At 37.7% G+C, this 20,114-nt stretch overlaps 1 protein-coding gene across 1 annotated transcript in view; it reads right to left on the bottom strand.

The window, feature by feature from the left end:
• Skp2 (S-phase kinase-associated protein 2) overlaps positions 1-20,114 on the bottom strand; it is a 110,506-nt gene that overhangs the window by 86,113 nt on the left and 4,279 nt on the right. The window contains exons 2-3 of the mRNA XM_090382910.1: positions 19,752-19,974; positions 10,556-10,691 (exon numbers count right to left, since the gene is read on the bottom strand). Of these exons, the coding sequence (XP_090239036.1) occupies positions 10,556-10,691; positions 19,752-19,974 (359 nt within the window). The remainder of the gene's footprint in view (positions 1-10,555; positions 10,692-19,751; positions 19,975-20,114) is intronic.

Below are 20,114 nucleotides of genomic sequence, written 5' to 3'. Positions count from 1 at the left end.
AGGGAGAACATAATGGAGTTGTTTTGATGATTGTGGAAGAAGATGGCGTGTTATATGCGGAAGAAGGACTTTTTCCAGTAGCTTTAGGAGCGTGGATGCAGTGGAAATCGGTCTATAGTGCTTCGGCTGGCTTGGTAATTGATCTTTAGGTAGTGGGGCAAGACTGTATTTGCTCCAGGATGCCGGAAACACTCTATGAGAGAGGATGGAGTTGAACAAGTAGAGCAGAGGATCAAGGATATATGGACTGAGGCACTTTACGATGAAATGTGGGACATTATCGATGCCAGCGGTGCATGACGGACGCAGCGAGTTGATGGCTTGACGAAGCTGCTGTCGATCGATTTGAATGGAAAACAGCTCATCATCTGGACTTGAAATGGGGTCTGGTTGGTAATCATATACCGACTGTTCAAACTTAATGTTATCACTAAAAGTAGCAAGATGCAATAAAGTAGGCAGTGTGACCAAATCAGAGTGATAAAGTATAGAAAAAATAAATAAAAATTAAGATAGTTGTAATGATACAGTTGTAATTGTTTTGAGTTTTAATAAGCATTAGTGGAAATGTTTATTCACAAGTGAATAAATCCTTGTTAATCCAAGTAAAATAATCTTGTTTATAGATAAAACAAGTTTAATTTTAATAGTACGAATCACATTCAGACACTCCCTAGCTTATGTAATACTCGACTTACGGAAATTCGACTTTACGTAAGTTTTTTCCGGCAGTGCAAACTTAAAAAAATTATGGAAACGTATTTATCTCTCTAAAAGGTCGTTTTTATAATGGAAATTGCACTACACTTTCATTGTTATATATGTTCCGTTATAAGAATCAATTTTGAACGCCTTTGTGGTATTTTTCTAAAACACATTTCTGGATGTCACTACCAGAAAACAATAAAAACAATTTGCACTTTCCAGTTTATTGGGCTTTTCTGTTAGTGTAATCTATTATAAATGGGTAGAAAACTCGATCTTATTGCATTTGCGATAATACCGATAACTGGAATTGTGTGGGTTGTTATGTTATAAAATGTAACGTTGTTACATTTTACGTGGTGAAATGTGTTCCCCTTCACTGAAACCTTCAATCACATAAAAATCAAGGCACCTCCGTAGCCAGGTGGGCAGGAGCAGCAGTGCGTAGTACACGCTTCTGGATTAGACTGGGGTTCGAGCCCGTCACCACCAAATACAGAGGATGCAGAAAGGTCAGGAAATGACCACCGCATATCCCGGAGCAATATGGCCTTAGTTGCTAATGCTCTTAAAAACCAAATAACAAACAAACATAAAAATCACTAATAAATTTTCAGAATCTTCTCTTCATTCCAATTTACTTATTACAATGGCGAAGGGAAAGGGACCAACAGAAGATGCAAGCGCTGGCAGCGCTAGAATATTTTATTGATATGATATTTATTAGTTAAATATTCCTATTTATTTATTACAATGATGAAGGGAAAGGGACCAAGGAAAGTGCAAGTGCTGGCAATGCCAGGAAACGAAACAAAATTGATTTAGATGATTAATAAAGAATTACAAAGCAGGACAAAGTTTGTCATCTACTGCATGGAATTAGGTCTCGCTGTTTCAACAGTGAATACTATTTTTAGGGACAGTGCGTGTATAAAAGAACGTGTATAGCATCATACATTCAAAGAGGAAAGAAAAGGTTTAACAGATAATAACCATTCCAGAAGACCTTTAACTGCTCACATGCTTAAAAAAATTTAAACAGCAAGATAACGTGAGAGTAAGAACTGTCGTGTGACTGTTAATAACCTTGCAAAAGCTTTAAAGATTTTGCACAAAAGCTGTCATGGAATTTTAAACAATGAGTTGAATATGCATCAGGTTGTTAGGCATGTGGTACCTCGAATGTTTACTGATGACCAATGCAATGAATGAATGAAAATCAATAGCAGTCCATAACTTCCGAGTCCATAACCACAGAACAAAGTTTGGTGCCTTCTCTATGACCCAAAAACAACACAATTCATTGACTTTGAAATTACCTCACTTGCCACAATCAAAGAAATTTGCCATTAGCATTAGTACAGGCATATATTGCAAGAAAGCAAGCTTATGCAGCATCAGTCAAGGAAAAAAAAAAAAAAAAAAACCACTCCCATTTCACCCCTCTGTTTGTTTGAAATACCTGTCCAGCTGAGCCTTAAATTTATTTAGGCTGTCAACTTCCACAACAAGGGATGGAAGTCTGTTCCACCAACCAACTACCCACTGGCTAAAGGCAAATTTCCACACATCTATCCTACATCTGTCTTTCCTCAATTTGAATTTATGCCCTCTCAGGTGATTATTCTAAGCAAGGGGAAGTATCCCATCGGCATTGAGCATGCTCAAACCATTCAAGGCTTTATACACCTCTATCAGATCACCTCGCCAGTGCCTAGTCTCTAGACACTAATTTGCAAAACTTAAGCCTTTCTTCATAAGAGCAACCCTTTGTTCCATTCACTAATCTTGTGGCCCTTCTCTGTACTCATTCCAGCAGCTCTACATCCTTCTTTAAATGAGGTCTCCAGACCTGTATACAGAACTCAAGGTGTGGCCTGACCATTGCCTTATACAAGGAAATAATCACCTCCTTTTCCCTGCTAGAAAAATTCCTGTATATCATTGACAAGACACCGTGAGCTACTCTTGCAGCCCGTCTGCGCTGCTCAGAGAACTTCATATCTGCCTGCACAATTACCCCCAGGTCCTTTTCATTCTCTACCACTGTCAGTGTAGTACCATAGAGTTGATACATTGCTCTGGGGTTACTGTTCTCCATATGTAGTCCTTTACATTTGTCAATGTTAAACTTCATTTGCCACCTCTCAGCCCATCTGCTCAACCTTTCCAGATGCTGTTGCAGCAGCATAGCATCAGTATTGTTCTTCACAACCCTGCCAACCTTTGTATTATCTGCAAACTTGGACATTAAGCTTGATATACCATCATCAAAATCATTTATAAATACAGAAAACAATAATGGACTGAGCCCTGAGGGACTCCACTAATAACATTAGTCCACGATGAGCAGTGTCCATTGATTACCACTCTCTGTCTTCTCCCCCTCAACCATCCCTTTATCCATAGCAGCAATTTGCCTCCAATGCCACACTGCTCCAATTTCTGCAGCAGTCTTCCATGTGCAATAGTATTTCACATTATATTATATACTTGGAATATTATATATATATATTATTATATTACATATATTATATACTTTCACATCACATTATATATTTGGATCTTTCTAAGATCCAAGTATATAATATCAAAATTATTCCCCGCATCCAGTTCTTTTGTGACTGCATCATACTATCCAATCAAATTGGTCAGGAAAGACTTTCCCTTAACAAAACCATGCTGTGTCTGAGCTATAACTGAAGTCTTGTCTAGATGATCCTGCAGTGCTTCTTTAACCAGTGCCTCCATTAATTTTCTTGGAACAGAAGTTAAACTCACAGGTCTATAATTAATTGTGTCAGCCTTTGATCCTCCTTTGTGAATTGTGGTCACATTTGCACATCTCCAGTCTATGGGTACCTCCCCTGAGTCCAAAGAAGCTCTCATAATTATGGCTACGGGTTTGCTTACTTTCTTTGCTGCTTCTTTTAATATAACTGGATAGATCCCATCCACCACAGGTGCCTTTTTTATGTTTATCCTCAACAATCTCTCCTCCACTTTCTTCTCAGTTATTACAAAATCATCTAGCTCACTGCCAGAGTTAATTCACCTCTGGCATTCCCCTTCCTGAATAACTCCTCATGTGTGAATGTAGATGCAAAATACTCGTTTAGTTTGTTAGCCACCTGAGCAGGATCCTCAACTGTTGAACCATCAACATCCAGTGGACCAATCTGATTCATCCCTTCCTTCTTCAGTTTAAATAGGTAAAGAACTCTTTTCTGTTTTTCTTTGCATCCTTTGCCAAGGATTGCTCATAATCTGACTTTGCCTGCCTAATTTCCTTTGTGTCTTGGTTACAGACCAGCTTATATCTATCATAGGCTTCCATATCACCCATTAATTTATATGTATCCCATGCATTTTTCTTCTCTGCCATATGTCTCATATGTTCATCTGACATCCATTTAGGCCTAAACCTTGAACAATATTTCTTAGTTGGTATGTGAAGCCTAGTAGCTTCCAAGATAAGTTCTTTGAATGCTTCCCATTTTGAATTTGCTGTTGGTAACATCATGAGTTGGTCCCACTGTATAGAATTTAAATACTGTCTCAGACCATTGTAGTCGCCTTTACGAAAGCAAAAACCCTTCCCTTGAGTAAATCCCACTTCAGCACACTGTGATCACTGCCACCTAGTGGTTCCTTTATCTGCAGATTCTTAATGCATGAAGAATCACTACTGATAATCAGATCAAGAGTATTACTCCCTCTAGTTGCCTCCGGAACATGCTGCTGTAGAAAACAATCATCCTATAAATCCACAAAAGCCTTGCTAGTGTGTGAGTGACCAATCCACAAATTCCAGTCAATATTTGGGAAATTAAAATCCCCCATTATAAGACTCTCTGATTTACTGGCCCACTCTATTTCCCTGTACATTTTCTTATTATACTCATCAGAGTCATTAGGCCTATAGCACACTCCTACTCTCAATTTTGATCTCCCAATGCTTATGTCACACCAAACTGACTCGACACTGCACTGTCCAGTGATGTCGACTGGCTTCACTTCCGTGGATTTTATGTGTTTCTTAACTAATAGCATAACCCCTCCTCCCTTCCCATCCTGTCCATCCTTTCTGCACACATTGTACTCCCCATATTCCAGTTCTGCATTCCTTATATCTGTGTGACACCACGTCTCTGATATCTCAACAATATCTGCCTTTGATGTTTTGAGCAATACCTCAAATTCATCAAATTGATTTACCAAATTCCTAGCACTGGGTGTACACGCAAGTATACATGCACCTGTTCTTATTCTTAGCTACCCTAACACAACCCATGTGTTTACTTGTACCGCAATGAATCCCAGCAGTCTCTGAAATATCCTGCATCTTGTTTTCCAGGATGCTGCTCATCCCAATAGAAGCAGTGCAAGAATCATTTTCACCTCTGCCAGTGGCTACTGTTAATCTATTAGTCCTTGTATCCCCCCAAGCTAGCAGTTTTCCGACCGACCTAACACTGCCGTGATAGCATCAGCAAATATTCTTGCATCCTTTATATTTAAGTATATCCCATCCCTGTAGAAGGAGTCTCTCCTGTTAACAAGTACAGACCAGGCTGAAAAAAATTCTACCCCTTTAGCCTTGCACAATGTTTCCAGGGCTGAATTGATCGACAAGGCTCTTTAAATTTAAAAACCAATTCACCTGATCTCAATACAAGTTGAAAGGAGAGAAAATGTTAGAATTTTTTTTACCATTGTGTAATTGTTTTATTATGAAATTATTCTTCAAGGAGCCATTGTGAATAAGGAAAGATGCACACAGGCATTGCACCAGCTGTGAGAAACAATTGGAAAATTTCCAGAAAAAGGCAGCAAAAGAGTTCAAGTTGCACAATAATGCATTCAAACATGGTTTATTTCTCATACAATAAGAGATTTTCACCCACAACACTGTTCTGTTGTCACACTTTCCTTATACCCCTGATTTTCACTGTGCACTTCTTTCTTTTCCAAAAGAGAAATGTCTACAAGGCAATCACTTCCACGGTGAACAAGAAGTTATTGAAATGGTTAAAGTAGTAATTTGTGGTCATCTAGACAGGAGTGCAGTTATATTTCAGTCACAGCATGGGTTCGTCAAGGGGAGATTTGTCTGACCAATCTGATTGGATACTATGATGCAGTAATAATGGAAATGGTTGCGAAAAATAATTTTGATATCATATACTTAGATTTCAGGAAAGCTCTTGATACTGTTACACAGGGGCTCACACCTGGTGAGTATGGGCTTGGCACACCCAGGGTCCTGAGCTGAATACCATCATTCTTCTCTTCTTGGTAATTCCCTTCTACTTTTGACTCTCACTCACTTACTCTCTCTCTCAGAGTAAATCGGGAATTTTTTTTTTGGCTGGTGCAGCATAAGCCTTGCACCATATAGCTAATAAAAATAATAAATAATAACAATAAGACTGCCATACAAATTGGAGTAGCATGGCATTCAGGCCAAGTTACTAATATGAAAAAAGGGATGGTTAAGTGGTAGAAGACAGGGAGGATTATCAATAGACACTGCTCTTTGTGGACCAATGTTATTAGGGGAACCCCCACAAGGCCTTTTTGCTGGGTCCATTGTTGTTTTTTGGTATTTATTAATGATATTGCTGAAGGTATATCAGGCTTAATGCCTAAGTTTGCAGATGATACAAAGATTGATGGGATGGTCAAAGACAGTAGTGAAGGTGTGCTGCTGCAACAAGATCTAGAAAAATTAAGCAATTGAATGGGCTGAGAAATGGCAATTGAAGTTAACATTGACAAATGCAAGGTACAGCATATGGATACTAGTAATCCCAGAGTAACATACCAACTATGTGGTACTCAGGTTAGCGAAAAATGAAAAGGACCTTGGTAATTTTGCAGTGAGATATGAAGTTCTCTGAGCAGTGCACACAGGTTGCCAGGACAGCTCTTGGGGGTTTTGTCAATGATATACAGGAATTTTGCTAGCAGGGATAAGGAGGTCATTATCCCATTGTATAAGGCCACATTCTGAGTACCTCATAAAAGTCTAGAGGCCTCATTTCAGGAAGGATATAGAGCTTGAACGTGTGCAGAGAAGAGCAATGAGATTGGTGAGGAAATAAAGGGATGCTGTTACGAAGGAATGCTTCGGTTTTGAAAATTGCAGTCTGGAGACTAAGCATCTGCAAGGTGATCTGACTAAGGTGTTTAGGGCTTTGAATTGCATGCACAAACTCGATGCTGATGGGATTCTTCCACTTGCTCAGACTATGCACATAAGGGGAAAAAAAATTAAAATTTGACGAAGGATGGTAGCAGAATAGATGTACAGAAGTTTACCTTTAGCCAATCGGTGGTTGATGGATGGAATATGCTTCCATCCATTGTTGTAAAGTGGATGGTTTGAATAAATTGAAGGAAGGACAAATGGAAAGAAGGAAGGACAACAACTATTGAAGGAGACGAATAGTAGAAATGGATTATTTGTTTTACTGTATTAACTTGCTTTCTTGCATTATTTGCCACTACTAATACTAACTTAAGATGCTTTCTGTGCTTTCTAGCCAGAACAGTTCCAGAATGCCACCAATGGTGACAAAAGTGCATTACTACTCAAGAGTACCTTGAGAGAGACTGTGTCTAGGTTTACTTATGTTTAGAATGTGAATCCTTCTGAAACTTTTTATTTTACCCAATACATATCTCCACGTAGTATTACTAACCTTAGCATTACACTGAAAGGACAAAATTCAAGGGATACCTGGTTCCTGGGCAATGCAACACTGTCACCCCTCTCACTAGTAGATGAACCCACCGCTTGGCAGGTATATAGGCACACTGCATAGACGGAAATTTGATGTCAGTATGGATAAATGTTGTGAGTTAACTGACTTTGAAAGAAGGATGATAGTAGGTGCCCGAAACGTCTTCACCAAGTCAGGCGATCATTAGCCACAATAGGTTATGGAAGTTGCCGCCCCACCAGAGTCCCATTGCTAACACCACGACACAAGACTCTATGCCTCCACTGGGTGAAGGAACATTGGCACTGGACCTTGGATAATTGGAGACAGGTCTCCTTGTCTGATGAGTCCCATTTCCAGTTATTTCGAGCGAACGGGAGGGTGCATATCTGACGGAAATCGCATGACGCTATGCACCTGTCACGTCAACATGGAACTGTTCGGGCAGGTGGACAGTTGGTAATGGTCTGGGGCATGTTCAACTGGCACACATTGGGACCTCTGATACATCTAGATGCATCTCTGAATGGTCCAGGTTATGTGTCTATCCTTGAAAACCATCTGCATCTCTTCATGGTCATTTTCTCATTGTGCACTCACAGGGTAATGGACTCTTCCAGCATGACAATGCGCCTCCCCACAGAGCCATGGTGACTAGAACATGGTTTGAAGAGCACTCTGCAGAATTTACCACCGCAGAATGGATTTCCCGTTCACCGGACATGAACCCTGTGGATATATTTGGGATGCTATGGAAAGGTCAACATGAGCTTTGGATCCTCAACCCAGGAATGTGATGAAATTATGGACAGCAGTGCAGCAAACATGGATGGAAATACCTGCAGAACACTTTTGTGAACTAGTGGACTCAATGCCTTGCCATGTGACTGCCCTTATCCAGGTGAAAGTGAGCCTACCCATTACTAGGTAGGTATCCCATGATTTCTGTCCACTCAGTGTATATTGTTTTGTTATCTTATGTCCTTATAGAAACAATTCACCTGATCTCAAAATCAAACCATCTACAGCCTTCTGAACTATTCCTAATTTAAACTAACAGATTTCCTCAACTGCTGCCCGCTATTCTCTTTCTCCTCAATCGGACTACTGTTTTTAGTCTCTTTATTTTGAATTTATCACTGAAATCATTCTAAGAGGAGTCGAAACATTTATGACATCAAATCTAAATTTTCATGTTTAATCTGAATCTTGATTTGACAATAAATGCACAAAAGATGTTCAAAGATAAGATATTGTATGCAACTGGCATGCAAAACCCAATGCCTCCCATCTTTCTATGCAAATGCAAAACAGACAATTAAAAAATGCCAAATCAATTTTTTTTTAATTAGTCAAAAGTATTTCACTACTTTTCCATCTTGTCCCAAATGCAGCCATGAAGTCTAGCTTTTCATTAACTTTACTAGTTGCAAATTTATTCATTCATACTCCACTCACCTATGTCCAGACAGTATTGCTGACACTACAAAGCTAACCTACTAATATAAGTCTACTTTTCTTGCATTGGTGAATTCAGCAAATGTTCTAAAATTGCTATCATGTCCTAAATTTTTCTCACAAGTTTATTGGCAAAGAGAGATCATGAGAATCCTAGTTAATCTTAATTATCCTATTTTGCAACATTCTGGCATTATTCCGGAAGAACCGAAATATTTTCACATTTAGCTAATCTCAAAAAAAAGCGCAGATAAATCTTTATCCTTTAGTTACAGTCTTAATAACTTAATGCTCATTTTATGGTGATGTAGAAATCCATTAACTGATCAGCAGGCACACTAGTTTTGTAACAATTAGGCACTTGACATTGCAGATTACACAAAATTTAAACTTATAATGCCATCACTTAAGAATACTTCTTGATTTTTTGTTCATTAATACTATAAACAGCCAACACCTCTAAACCTAAAATATTATATTCATAATGGCAGTAGCCATTTTTTTTAAAAAATAGCCTTAACTTGCCACTGGTGGTGCCCTAAAGTACAACAAACACAGTGGCACTACTGTGACAGGTATACAATTTCTTTTTAATATCTAAAAATTTTTTGGTTTTTTGAATTCCCCTTGAAGAATACCAATATTTAATCTTTTCGAATGATTGTAATAAGTATTGTATGCAACCTTTCATATTTTAATACAAAATTAAATGTTTAGAGAATGCCACATTTTTTTACACCTTTTATTTTCAAAAAATCAAAAGTAATTAATTCTTCTGAAAGCTGTAAAAAATCACTTCAGAAACAACTGTAGCAAAATTTTGTCTATACTTAGGAAGTTAAAAAAAAAAAAAAAATTTTCAGATTTTTAATCATCACTTAAAGGGTAATATGGGATCATTATTTTGGAGTTATGGTGCAGTGGCAACACCAATGGGTTAAACTTACAGCTGATTTTTGCAAACCAAAAATTTCAAATCTTATGAAGCTGCCGTGGGATAGATATTTCTCAGTGAAAATTTTCTTTTTCTAGTGAGCATACCACAGTGTTAAAAATAAAATATCATTTTATATTGGCAATAGATTTTTAAAAATGTATTTAACTTATATTACAAGGTATCATAAGTTATGAAATGTGTGCATTTTCCATTCAATCTTTTAAACATGAAATGGCCATGTAAACATAAATGAATCATAAGGGTTTTTTTTTTTCTGATCAATAATACTAAACTCTGTAAAACAGGATATACTTAATAATGGGAAAATTAAAGATCATACATTAGACAGTCTATAAACTGGTAATGCCACATAATTACAAGGGATAGATCCCGTCCATCACCAGAAATCAGATAAATTAATTTTGATATGGCACTTCTGCCTCTGAAGTAATATCTAAAAAGAAAACAATAATAAATAATTCCTACTCTTGTAATACAAAATTAATCAGCAAGACAGCACAATACAACTGGCAAGGAAACATTTGGTTTGGAGTCTTTGAGTACAGGCTAGAACCTAGTATGAATGTACACATAAAATGAAAATAGCCTTTCTTTTACTTGAAATAAAAATTGAAAAATTTTTAAATCAAAAGTGGTGTAAACCTTATAGTAGATTATAAAAATTATTAGTTAAATTGAATTAATTCTTCAGCTCCCTAATACTTACCCTGTCCACGCCTTCCAAAAATCTTACATCGTTTGAATAGTATAAATTCATCAATATCAGAAGTGGAAACAGACTCATTGGAAATATTAAAGCACCCTTTTTCTATATTACAGGAACGGCTATCAGCATGTGGTGTCTAAAAAAGAATAAATAACTAAAAAATTGCATTATCATATATATTGGAAACAATTCTAACAAAAGCACTGAGCATTACATATCATTTGTAACCTGAATAAAATCAAAACTTCACATTACACCATAAACATGTCCACTGCCTGAATACAAAATTGCATCAAACAAACTGCAATTTTTGTGTTTAATGCACATGTGCATACAATTAATTGCGATCAATAAATGAGTACTGCAAAAGGAAAAGCACGTGAAATGAATAACTCAGAAATATCAGTATACTGACTGAACCATGGACTATTGCCTTTCGGATAGGATTTTGCTTAGTGTCAATCACATTGTATAGAGAGTGCCATAAAAGTTGTATACTTGGTTCACAGTTTCATATGTTCTTTGCTTATGTTGAAGTTATTTTATCTAAGTTTAGTATTTTCTACAAGAAAAGGTAAAATTTTTTTAAGATTATGCTTGCAGATTTTAATTCTTTAATTTGTGAAAAACAAAACACCTTGGTGTGTGTGCGTATGTGTGTGTGTGTGTCTACTGGTAAAATTTCGTGCAAAAGTGTTTTCCTATAAAATTTTACTCTAAAAGGATTCTTATAATGAATCCACAATAGGTGAACCCTGAGCACTGCCTGAGCAGAAAGGGGTCCCTTAAAAAAAAAATTAGGACATTTTTATGAGGTGATAGTTCAAGTTGGACACAAGGTGAAGATAAAGTAGATGGATAATAGGAAGACATCCACCAGGAAACTGGAAGTTAAGAGAACAGAGAGGCACCCCTGTGGGGGAACATTCCTCCACAGGGGAGGGGCTTGGAAACAGGGAAGGATTTAGACTTTGCATTATTAGAGGCATATCATATAGAAGCATATAAGAAAGCAAGATTATACAACATCAGCCAGAAAAAAACAAAACAAAACTGCCATTTCACCCAACCATTCACTCCAAATGTTCGTCCAGTTCTTCCTTAAATTTATTTGAGATATCAACTTTCACAATGACAGATGTTTGTTCCAGCAATGAACCACCCCGTTGGCTAAAGCCAAATTTCCACACATCTGTTCTACAACTCTCTTTCCTAAATTTGAATTTATGTCCCCTCAGATGTGTAATCTAAGCAAGAGGAAGAATCCCATTAGCATTGAGCTTGTTCAAACCATTCAAGTCCTTAAACGCTTCAATCAGATCACCTTGCAAGTGCCTAGTCTCCAGACACTGCAATTTGCAAAATATAAGCTCTTCTTGGTAAGAGCAACCCTTTGCTCCCCTCACCAATCTCTTTGCCCAGCTCTGTACTCGTTCCAGCAGCTCCACATCCTTCCTAATATGAAGCTTCCAGACCTGTATCAGTACTGAAGGTATGGCCTGATCGTTGCCTTATACAAAGAGATAACCACCTGCTTATCCCTGCTAGCAAAATTAGCATTAGCATTAGTACAGGCATATATTGCAAGAAAGCAAGCTTATGCAGCACAGCCAAAAAAAAAAAAAAAAAACCACTTCCACTTCACCCTTTTGTTCGTTCAAAATACCTGTCCAGCTGAGCCTTAAACTTATTTAGGCTATCAACTTCCACGACAAGGGATGGAAGTCTGTTCCACCAACCAACCACTCGCTGGCTAAAGGCAAATTTCCGCACGTCTATCCTACATCTGTCTTTCCTCAATTTGAATTTATGCCCTCTCAGGTGATTATTCTGAGCAAGAGGAAGAATCCCATCAGCATTGAGCATGCTCAAACCATTTAATGCTTTATACACCTCTATCAGATCACCTCGCTGGTGCCTAGTCTCCAGACACTTTAACTTGCAAAACTTAAGCCTTTCTTCGTAAGAGCACCCCTTTGTTCCATTCACTAATCTTGTTGCCCTTCTCTGTACTCGCTCCAGCAGCTCTACATTCTTCTTGAAATGAGGCCTCCAGACCTGTATACAGTACACTAGGTGTGGCCTGATCATTGCCTTATACAAGGGAATAATCACCTCCTTATCCCTCCTAGAAAAATTCCTATATATCATTGACAATACACCATGAGCTACTCTTGCAGCCCGTCTGCACTGCTCAGAGAACTTCATATCTGCCTGCACAACCACCCCCAGGTCCCTTTCATTCTCTACCACTGTCAGTGTAGTACCACAGAGTTGATACGTTGCTCTGGGGTTGCTGTTTCCCATGTGTAGTACTTTACATTTGTCAATGTTAAACTTCATTTGCCACCTTTCAGCCCATCTGCTCAACCTTTCCAGATCCTCTTGCAGCAGCATAGTGTCAGTAGTGTCCTTGACAACCCTGCCTACCTTTGTATCGTCTGCAAACTTCGACATTAAACTTGATATACCATCATCAATATCATTTATGAATACAGAAAACAATAATGGACCCAACACTGAGCCCTGAGGGACTCCACTAATAACATTAGTCCACAATGAGCAGTGTCCATTGATTACCACTCTCTGTCTTCTCCCCCTCAGCCACCCCTTTATCCACAGCAGCAATTTGCCTCCAATGTCACACTGCTCCAATTTGTGCAGCAGTCTTCCATCTGCAACAGTATCAAAAGCCTTTCTAAGATCCAAGTATATAATATCAAATTTATTCCCTGCATCCAGTGCCTTTGTGACTGCATCATAGGATCCAATCAAATTGGTCAGGCAAGACTTCCCCTTAACAAAACCATGCTGTGTCCGAGCTATAACTGAAGTCTTGTCTAAATGATCCTGCAGTGCTTCTTTAACTAGTGCCTCCATTAATTTTCCTGGAACAGAAGTTAAACTCACAGGTCTATAATTGCTTGTGTCAGCCTTTGATCCTCCTTTGTGAATTGGGGTCACATTTGCAAATCTCCAGTCTGTGGGTACCTCCCCTGAGTCCAAGGAAGCTCTCATAATCATGGCTAAGGGTTTGCTTACTTCCTCCGCTGCCTCCTTTAATATAACTGGATAGATCCCATCCACTCCAGGTGCCTTTCTTGTGTTTATCTTCAACAGTTTCTCCTCCACTTTACTCTCAGTTATTACAAGATTCTCTAGCTTACTGCTAGAGTTGAATACACCCCTGGCTTTCCCCTCACAAAATAACTCCTCATGTGTGAATGTCGATGCAAAATATTCATTTAGTTTGTTAGCTACCTGAGCAGGATCATCAACAGTTGACCCATCGATATCAAGTGGACCAATCTGATTCATCCCTTTCCTTCTAGAGTTTACATAAGTAAAGAACTCTTTGCTGTTTTTCTTTGCATCCCTTGCCAAAGATTTCTCGTACTCTGCCTTCGCCTGCCTAACCTCCTTTGTAACTTGGTTACAGATCAACTTGTATCTATCATAGGCTTCTGTGTCATGTGTTAATTTGTATGTATCTCATGCATGTTTCTTCTCTGCCATATGCCTCATCAGTTCATCTGACATCCATTTAGGCCTAAACCTTGAACAATATTTCTTAGTTGGTATGTAAAGCCTAGTAACTTCCAAGATAAGTTCTTTGAATGCTTCCCATTTTGCATTTGCTGTTGGTAACATCATCAGTTGGTCCCACTGTATAGAATTTAAATACTGTCTCAGTCCATTGTAATCGCCTTTACGAAAGCAATAACCCTTCCCATTACCCCTAATGGTAGTTACCTCTTTGAGTAAATCCCACTTCAGCATACTGCCACCTAGTGGTTCATTTATCTGCAGATTCTTAATACATGAAGAATCACTGCTGATAATCAAATCAGGAGTATTCCTCCCTCTAGTTGCCTCCCGAACATGCTGATGTAGAAAACAATCATCCAATAAATCCACAAAAGCCTTGCTAGTGTGTGAGTGACCAGCCCCCAAACTCCAGTCAATATCTGGGAAATTAAAATCTCCCATTATAAGACTCTCTGATTTACTGGCCCACTCTATTTCCCTGTACAGTTTCTTATTATACTCATCAGAGTCATTAGACCTATAGCACACTCCTACTCTCAATTTTGATCTCCCAATGCTTATGTCACACCAAACTGACTCGACACTGCACTGTCCAGCGATGTCCACTGGCTTCACTTCCTTGGATTTTATGTATTTCTTAACTAATAGCATAACCCCTCCTCCCTTCCTATCCAGTCTATCTTTTCTGTAGACGTTGTACTCCCCAAATTCCAGTTCTGCATTCCTTATATCTGTGTGACACAAAGTCTCTGATATCCCAACAATATCTGCCTTTGATGTTTTGAGCAATACCTCAAATTCATCAAATTTATTTACTAAACTCCTAGCATTGGTGTACACGCAAGTATACATGCACCTATTTCTATTCTTAGCTACCCTAACACAACCCATGTATTTACTTGTACCGCAATGACTCCAAGCAGTCTCTGAAATATCCTGAATCTTGTTTTTCAGGCTTCTGCTCATTCCAATAGAAGCAGTGCAAGAATCTCTTTCACCTCTGCCAGTGGCTACTGTTAATCTATTCATCTTTGTATCCCCCCAAGCTAGCAGTTTTCCGACCCACCTAACACTGCCTCGATAGCATCAGCAAATATTCTTGCACCCTTTCTATTTAAGTGTATCCCATCCCTGTAGAAGCAATCTCTCCTGTTAACAAGTACAGTCCAGGCTGAAAAAATTCTACCCCTTGAGCCTTGCACAATCTTTCTAGGGCCGAATTGATCGACAAGGCTCTCATCATATACTCCCTCCTATCGTGTCTGGGCAGAATTGCAGACACTTTCAAATTCAACCCTATTTCACGGATTTTTTTCAACAGTGACCTGTATTTGTTAAGCAATTCTGCCGGTCTCCTACTCTTGATATCATTAGTGCCAACGTGCACAACTATATCACCTTTTGTGCCCTTAAAAGATGATATCTGCTCTACAACGTCATCAACCTTTGCCCCTGGCAGACATACCCTGGTCCTGTTCCACCTATCCTTTTTACAAAGCATGTTCCCCGTTTCCCTGACAATAGAGTCACCAACAACTACTAGTTCCTTTGGGACCAGCGCATTCTGCCTTGGGGGTTGCCGCTGTGTTTCACGATGACCAAGTGCAAGCTCTGGCGTTGATGTGGGCAGCTGAGAGCTTGATGGGCCCCTCAGTTTAGTTCCTTCGAGGGCATCCACCCTGTCCTTCAAGCTCTCATATAGGCCCATAAGAACGCTGAGTTGTTTCCTGATTTCGATACACTCCTTGCATCACGCACACACAAAGACATCCCCCATGGCAATATCATGTCCCGTACCTGAATGCTCCACAAACATCATGCAAGCTGTGCATTTTAGAAGGCTGTGATTCAGAAGGCAACTGCCCCCCTCAGTTCTCCTCTGAGCCACAGCACTTCCATTAGCTTGAGCCTTTTGTTTTGCTGCTCTGGTCTGAGTCATGATTACTTTTAATTTAAATAAAATTTCAATTTCAGTTTATAGCCCTAACTTATCTCCCAACACAGTTATATAATGGTATATATATTTTTTAGTGTCAAGTATTAACTATCTCCGAGTTCCCTTTATATAACTTCCGTATCAGTTATGTATTAATTAATTATGTTACGTTTGTAATCTAAGTCGGTATATGTATTTAGTTAAAGTGCAATTTAAATGCCAACGAAGTTCAACAAGTTTAATAGATTTTACTGATCGCTGAAACTATTATAACCTATACTATACTAACGCTATCTAGGTTCGATATATAACGATCGTATGACAAAGACAAAGGCGGGAATTTACGAACGGTAACCTATGGACACTTAAGTATTAATTAACTTTCAAATCTCGCTGTCTCGATTCAGTATAAACTAACGATCCTTACTAGGTCTATAAGCTACTTACAAAAAATTATTTGATGTAAAAAATATTCAATAAGCGGCTAAATATGGCTAAAAAATTAAAAGAATTATACTGTATATCATTGACAAGACCCCATGTGCTGCTCTGGCAGCCTGTCTGCACTGCAGAAAACTTCATACCTGAATGCACAATTATCCCCCCCCCAGGTCTTTTTCATTCTCCACTACCCGAGTGTAGTACCACACAGTTCGTACATTACTCTGGGGTTACTGCTACCCAGCGAAAATGAAGAGCAACACAACCATTCTTTGTAACATTAGGAAATAACTGCTTTATGTTACATGAGTCAGTGAGAAGTTGTCTAAACAAAAAAATGCACGCACAGTAGTATGCATAGCTACACAATACAGTAGTATTGTATAGCTACGGGCATGGCTTTAAGTGCCGTATTTATGAATGTTTAGCAATTATTTATTGCAATTAATGTTCATATTTTCGATTTTGTTGATACTTGAAAAAAAAGAACTTGTAAACCCAGGAACTCAAAGCAGGAACTGCCTGTGACTGCATCATTTGGGTAGTACCACTCAAGGTGGGGGAGAATGAAAAAGACAGACATAGGGGTAATTGTATGGGCCCAATATGAAGTTCTCTGAGCAGTGCAGACAGGTTCTGCAAAGACAACTCATGGGGTTCTGTCAATGATATATATTGGAATTTTTCCAACAGGAATAAGGAGATGATAATCCTATTGTATAAGGAAATGGTTAAACAGCATCTTGTGCACTGCTTACAGGTCTGGATGCCTCATTTTAGGAAGGATGTGGATCTGAGGGAGTGGGTGCAGAGAAGGACAAGATTGAAGAAGGGAGCAAAAGGGTGCTCTTATCAAGGAAGACTTCAGTTCTGCAAATTGCAGCACCTAAAAACTAGATACCCAAAAAGAGACCCAACTGAAGTATTCTTAAGGATTTAAATGGATTGAGTAAACTAAACACTGATGGCGCCCTTCTCTTTCTCAGATGACACACACAAATGGACATAAATTTAAAAAGGATGGTTGCAGATGCATGAAAATTTGCTTTTGGACAGAGAGTAATTGATTATTGGAACAAATTTCCATGTGGTATCATGGAAATGGTCAGTTTGAATAAATGTAAGGATTGGACAAATGGCAAAGGTGTGGGGTATAGAGATGGTGTTTTTTCTTTTGTCTAACACTATAAGCTTGCTTCCCTGCACGATTTGTCACTATTAATATTAATACCATATTTAAAATTCATAAAATGTATTTACTAGGCTCCTAGAATTTCTGTATAAACAAGTATAAGTGCACCTATTTGTACTCTTAGAACTCTAACACAGTCATATATATCTGAACTTTTTTTGTTACTCCCATGTGGACCCTCAGAAGGCCTTATGACCACCCTCCTGCTTTTCTTGCTACTGCATATCCCACTAGAAGCAAGCAATGCAAGAATCAACCCATCCACCCCTAAATTAGTAGTTTTATGAAACACATCATCCCTAGCATTATGAATGTTCTTACAACTCTTCTATTCATCTATATAAACAATCTCTTATGTTTAATCTTTTTCAAGTGCAGGCCATAATAAGAAAAATTCTATCCTATGAGTCTTCTTCAAACTTTCCAGGGCCAAAGTGACTGACAAGATTCTCATCATGAACTTCTTATCATTCCTTTTCAAAATTCCAGACACTCAAATTCAACCATAACTTGCAGCTCTTTCTCAACACCACCCCTTCTATATTAGGCAATGTCTAAAAACTGCCTATGCTTAATATTATCAGCACCTAATTACAACAATATCACCTTTTGTGCCCTCAAAAAATTATAACTATTCTACAACATCATTAACTTTTTGCCTCTGGAAGACATATGCTGGTCTTATCCAATCCATCATTTTAAAACTATCTTCCATCTATCATTATTTTATAAAACAGTCCCTGTTTCCATGACAAGACTCACTAGAAATAATTAACTCCTATGGGATCAGTGCATTCTGCTCTTGGTGATCCTGCCATGCAGTCAGGCGTATGAGGGTAGATTCTAATAATGATTTGTGCAACTGAGTCTGATTTAATTCTTTTGAAGAATATCTCTTTTCTTCACACACTCAAATTCAAAAAACACTAAATTTCTTCATTTTCTCACCATCTCTGCACCTGACATACAACATAAAAAACAAACATATAATCAATTAGCTTGTTAAAATGATATTCAAGCAAAATAACAGAATTCCATTTCAGTACTTGAGAAGAAATTTTCATTAAATATTTATCTCATTTGTTAACCAGGTTGTGGTGGCATGGGAACTGACAGGTGCCTATCAGAAATAATGCTCCCACATTACCCTTTAACAATTATTTTTTTCTATCTTCCTAAATACTGTACAGTCAAACTTTTACTGCAACAGTTTCTGCAATTTTTTCTCATGTTTCTGCACGGTAATTAAACGCATGCAACTATCAGGTGCCATTGCACTGTTTACGTGACACTTTTTTATTTGCATGAGGAATAGCATGGGAACTGATAGGAGCTGACATTTATATGAAGTTTAAAATTAATGTTTCTTAAAGTTCAAAATTATTTTTCTCTCCTTTCATAAGTTATGTAAACATCTATCTCACATGACCTGTTTTTGAAAGACTTTTTACTACTTTCATATAAATAAAGCCACAGAAATGAGACCCTATATTCACTCAAGAAGCAAGATACATAGATATCAAATTTTACATGCTGTGACATGCACCAAATTTGAAATAAATTTTGAAAAAATTCTAAAGTAGAATTGAAGAACAATAACATATCTTTTTAAAATTTTTTTAGAAATATTAAAATATAATAAGCAAAGATATATGCACATGCAAACATTTAAAATTGAGTGCTTAATGGTCTTCTCAACTGGAAAATGGACCAGATTAACAGATTCATATCTATACATTTTCTATAATGTCTTTCATTATTTTCAGAAGAATTAATTTTTTTGAAAATAACAAGTGCAAAAAAAAAAACAAAACATATTTTAAGTATTTAATTTTTATTAAACACAAAAACTTACATAAGTATTGTAATCCATTAAGAAAAGATAAAGTATTTGTATTTATCCAAGGAGCATTTAAAAACATCAAAGGTTTTTTTTTCCAGAAATTAAAAATAAAACTGGCACCTGTCTGTACCAACTTTTGTATAATAAGTTTTCTGCCCCCACCACCGAGTTAAACATTAATTAAATAAATGCACAAACCCATTTTTGGGTATGATGAGAATTCACAATAGCCCACCTTTGGAGGATTATTTGTATTCACAGTAGATACTGGAGGTGTTGGCCCATACTCTTGATTGCTATCACAGGAATGATCATCAAGAAAAGACACACCCATATCATTAAGTATTTCAGCAGTCATTTCAGTACTAACATCCCATTTGACATTTTGTACAGAATCTTCAGGAGTTATTTCTTCAATTATTTCCTTTTGTTCCTTATATTTCTGATAACAATATGTCCTTAAAAACAAAAAAAAAAAAAATTACATAAAATAAAAATAAATATACAAGGGGTTTCCGAAAAGTATGGTAACACATTTTTTCTCTCGATGATGTTTAATAATATGAAGTTGAAATTACACACCAAGACATAAGTGAAC

This window comes from Mastigoproctus giganteus, chromosome 10, assembly GCF_048544385.1.
Source record: "Mastigoproctus giganteus isolate SK-2022 chromosome 10, ASM4854438v1, whole genome shotgun sequence".
Lineage (NCBI taxonomy): Eukaryota > Metazoa > Arthropoda > Arachnida > Uropygi > Thelyphonidae > Mastigoproctus > Mastigoproctus giganteus.
This window is presented reverse-complemented; position numbering and strand designations above follow the sequence as displayed.